General features: G+C 38.8%; 1 protein-coding gene across 1 annotated transcript in view; it reads left to right on the top strand.

Annotated features, from left to right (window-relative positions):
* The first annotated feature begins 2,514 nt into the window (after positions 1-2,514).
* Positions 2,515-4,452, top strand: part of zmat4a (zinc finger, matrin-type 4a) — a 155,941-nt gene continuing 154,003 nt past the window's right edge. Inside the window, exon 1 of the mRNA XM_005948064.3 lies at positions 2,515-2,699. Within this exon, the coding sequence (XP_005948126.1) occupies positions 2,613-2,699 (87 nt within the window). The 5' untranslated portion in view covers positions 2,515-2,612. The remainder of the gene's footprint in view (positions 2,700-4,452) is intronic.

Genomic DNA, 4,452 nt, shown 5'->3' with positions numbered 1-4,452 from the left:
TTTGGAAGCTGACACAGTCTCTATGGAGATGGGTTTTTGGGGGGGTAGCAGGAGGAGAGAAGCTGCAGAGAGGCGTGTAAGACTGCACAGACTCACAACAGCCATTCATACTAAACGAAAGTACTTAAGTAATAAACAGTTCAATGACAGAACAGGTCTTGATGCATTCTCAATCATCCAGGAAAGTAAATCTCCAAAAGTTGATTCTGTTCATCTGGACGTATCGTTTTCAGTTGGAGAAATGTTTCATCACTCATCTAAGCCATAACTTTATAATTTGAAAGCAAAACAAATCTGTTAAATCCATATTTCCAAAAAAAGAGAAAAGAAAATTAGTGCAAAGCGAATTATTGACTTAATACCATAACAAGAAAGAAAGAATTTGCAAAGATTTTTTTTAATCCAGTCTACTTTCAGCATGTTGTGCAAATGGGAACAAATATTAGTGCTTGGTGAATCTCAAATAATAATGATGAGACAGACATAGAAGCACCTAACATCTCATTGTTACATTCTAATTTGTGTTGTACAGTTATTTTATTTTCAACTTTAATTTATATATTTTATCTTATTCTTTCCCAGTTAAATTTACCCTTCATTCTAATTTGTGTTGTACAGTTATTTTATTTTTAACCTTAATTTATATTTTATTCCTTCCTAGTTAAATTTACCCTTTTTAATTTTTCATATTTATTTCCTATCTTATTCATAGCCTTTTCCTTTTTTTTTTTCTTTAGGTCACGAGCAGTTGTCCAAGCATTTCACTACATATCGTACTGTGTATGACTGTGTATGTGACAAATAAAATTTGAATTTGAATTTTTATCTTTCCCTAAAACATTCTCTAACATTAAGCTGAGCTTTATACATGAATGAGATTTAAGTTATTCTACATAACAAGGTTGTTTTCACATGTTTACATAGTTTTGAGTTTCCCCTAATGTGACTACCAAAGAGGATTTTTATTCATTCATTATTTACTGATACACAGCCACACTGAAGTGTTTAGTCAGCATAATCATAGTTAGAATCAAATATTACACATAATCAAAAGTTAACAGTGGTAACAAAATATGTCTGATCATGTTGTCACGGGTAAAATAACTCAATTTGATTTGATGGCAATTGAACTATAAGCCTACATCATATATCCAACTACTGAAAGCGTTATACAGACTCTGAATTTTGAGAAGCTGCTTGAGGATACTGATCAAACAAGTGAGGGGGAGTTTGTGCCTTGCGAGAGAACTTTCCAAACCTCCAGCTGATCTCAAGGTTTGGGAAGGCCTCTGTATATAGCTGAATACAGCTGAGGATTGCCTGGCTCTGCTGCAAATTTGCAAAACATTTTTTAAAAATTTGATTTGATTTTATTATCCTTTGTTTCTTTTTTTTCATTATACACCAGCTTATTTTTCAGTCATCAGTAAAAAATGAGTTTCACAGAATTCTAACAGGCTGTGAGCAAAGTAGTAATTCAAATCAAATAGTGATTCATTCTGTATTTCTGCATTAGTTACGGTTGACTAAGCCTTCATTCACTATTGCCATTTCTTCTTCTGCAAGCACTTAATAAAGCTCAAAAGTTTGGCGTTGAAGTAAATGTTTCATAGCCTTGTTGTCTAGTTGCCTAGTTGTCACCACTCAGACAATACCTCCACCTCAGCACTGACATAGACAGAGAAGAAGTCAAAACAGGAAGCAAAGACATTGCAGTGTTTTCTTTTTCTTTTTTTTCAAATTTCTATCCACAAAGTCTCAAGTTTTCAAACTGTTGCAGCACCTCCCTCTGTGTAATCTCTGAATCTCTGAGTTTCTGCACAGACACATCATTAAAACAGCTGCAAAAGCCGAAATGATCATATACTCGTGTCTTCCAGTTGGCAACCCATCAGGTTACAAAATCAAGAGACGCAAAACAGCACCAACTTTAACACCACTTATGGTCATGTGACAGGGTCTTTAATTATTCTGACCTGGAAGCTATGTCTATGTTTTATACAGTCTGTGATTATGACAGCTGGCAGAAGGACCATTACGCATGTTTTTGACACTGTCCCCTAGTGGCAGTAGACAGCTACAGCATGCTGTGTAGGTTCTGGATTGCACTCTTTAAGGACCCTTTACTTTGCAGGGCACAAATGTCCTTTACCTCTGCTTTTTAAACTTACTCTGCTGAGTTGTCCAACAGGCTAATCTCAGCACTTAAATGCTAAGGCTGAATGTAATGTCAGGTTAACGATGTATACATGAAATAAAAACTAAAAATGAGATAAAATGAAAAGCTTTTGCCACACAGAATGTCCACTGCTCATGTCAGTAATAACGATACTCCCACATGAATCATAAAAGGCTCTTTGCAGACCGTTTCATCCCCAGCCCCGGCTCCTACCTGCACATCACAAACGACTGAGCTGATGACATTTGCTAATGGGAGATGCGCTGCCTACCTGCTGCCTCAAAGTCAACTGACGTGGCTGATGAGCGGCGCGCGGCCAATGGGAGCGCAGCGGGGCGGAGAGCACGCTTAGATTGTACTACAGTGTAGTACCGCTGCCAGCAGCAGACGCGTCTCCTGCTCACTCCCGCTCTTCAGCATCTTCTTCTGGTTCATGGATTATACAGTTTCCCTCCAAGTGCAACATCAGCTGGCGGTGTTCCCGACGCATTTCCATCAGGGCTACAGCGTGGAGTTACAGGTATGATCTGCACGCGTTACCGCTCTTGTCTGCTTTCTTCTTCTTTCTTTCTTCGCTCGGTTTTTTCTAGACTGTGATGAGAGACGTGCACGCGAGTTTAGGAGTGAATGAGTGTGACTTTATGTAGATGCCTTGCTGCAGGGGACAAGCATGGTTGTGGTGTTGCATGCTGATATCTTTAACACCGAGGTCCTTGTTGCACGGAGGATCCTGTCAGAAGGAGCGCAGCGCAGCTGTGCTGCTGCCGGCGCGCTGCGGCGCACACCGGGGTGAAAAAGTGAGCAGAGCAGCCTGGTTGCTTTAGGTTGACCTTATGTCTCGTGTAATGTTCCTGCGTGCTGAAAAGGTGACAGTCCCTGGTCGATCCCCGAGGGAGTCCCTCTCGATAAGCTATAAATGAAGACATATTCAGAAACAATCTCAGTGTATTAGTCCATTCAGAGATTTAACTTTAAATAATTCAACACGCGGTCCAGTACTGTACACACAATGCTGCAAACACTCTTCTACCCCGGGGGCAAAATCCTCCAATAACCTTTGGAGAGTGTGTGTCACTCTTCACATTAAGCTTTCTCCTGCAGTCTGTAGCTTCTTCATCCAGTGCAGGACAAACTGTAATCATTAAGCGATCAGCTGCCCCCCATAGAGCAGCCCAGGTTGCTCGTAACATGCATAATAACGCCCTTTCTGATTCTTAAAGATGACAAGTAAGATGGATTGGAAGGAGCTGAACACACCTGTGTCAGCCTCAGGGAAGAGTTTCAAAAGTATTGACTGACCTGAATGGTTCCCAACACCAGATTTAAAAACAGAAGAACTTTTTCTTTAGTTGTGTTTGGTGGTGAATGGAACTGAAGCTGTTCGCTTAGTGTCTGTACAGCATCAGAAGTGGAATGACCAAGTTACCCACTGTAAATGCACTTGTCAACATATAACCCCCATCCTCCCCATCGAAACACACAATTAAATTGCATCATACATTTTTAAGTTATAAAAACAAAACAAAAATGCTGTAGGAATGTAGCAAATCACTCATATATGGTCATATATGCAAATTAATATTTAATTAATTTAAAGAAAGATTCAATAAACATTCAATTTTCAAACTAATGTGAAATTTCTAGCAACTACTTCATGTTTTATACTTTAAAAGGATAAAGAGGATGAATAGAAATCATAAATTATGATGATGATGATGATGATGATGATGATGATGATGATGATGATTATTATTAATAATAATAATAATAATAAATTAATGAAACTGCATTTGGTGAAATTTTGTTGCATAACTTCCTTCGTGTTTCTTTGTGGTGATATGTACTCTTTGTGCTCTTATTGAAATTACTGTTATTCCACAGATAATGATAACTTATAATTGTTTGTTTGTTGTGCAGCACAATGCAGCGACTGATACATACGTTCTCACAATGCTCTACACTCGGCTTTTTAATGTTTTTTTTTCCAATTGTATCAAAAGTTGTGTTGACCATCAATATTTTTCAGTGTATTGTGTATCATTTAGAAATACTTGGATTGGGACTGGCATATGTGGATGACTATAGGAGCCCTTTTTTCATACATAGATAACTTGCTGACAGTTCTGGCATTCATATCGGGCGCTGGTGATGGCGATGTTTTTTGCCTTAGCCGACATCGACACATCAGTGGGCTGTCAGTGAAAGTTATGTGAGAAGAGTGGACACACGCACGCACACACACACACACACACACACACACACACACACACACA

The sequence above is a fragment of the Haplochromis burtoni genome, unplaced genomic scaffold (genome assembly GCF_018398535.1).
Source record: "Haplochromis burtoni strain Fernald_Lab_line unplaced genomic scaffold, NCSU_Asbu1 Contig_555, whole genome shotgun sequence".
NCBI lineage: Eukaryota > Metazoa > Chordata > Actinopteri > Cichliformes > Cichlidae > Haplochromis > Haplochromis burtoni.
This window is presented reverse-complemented; position numbering and strand designations above follow the sequence as displayed.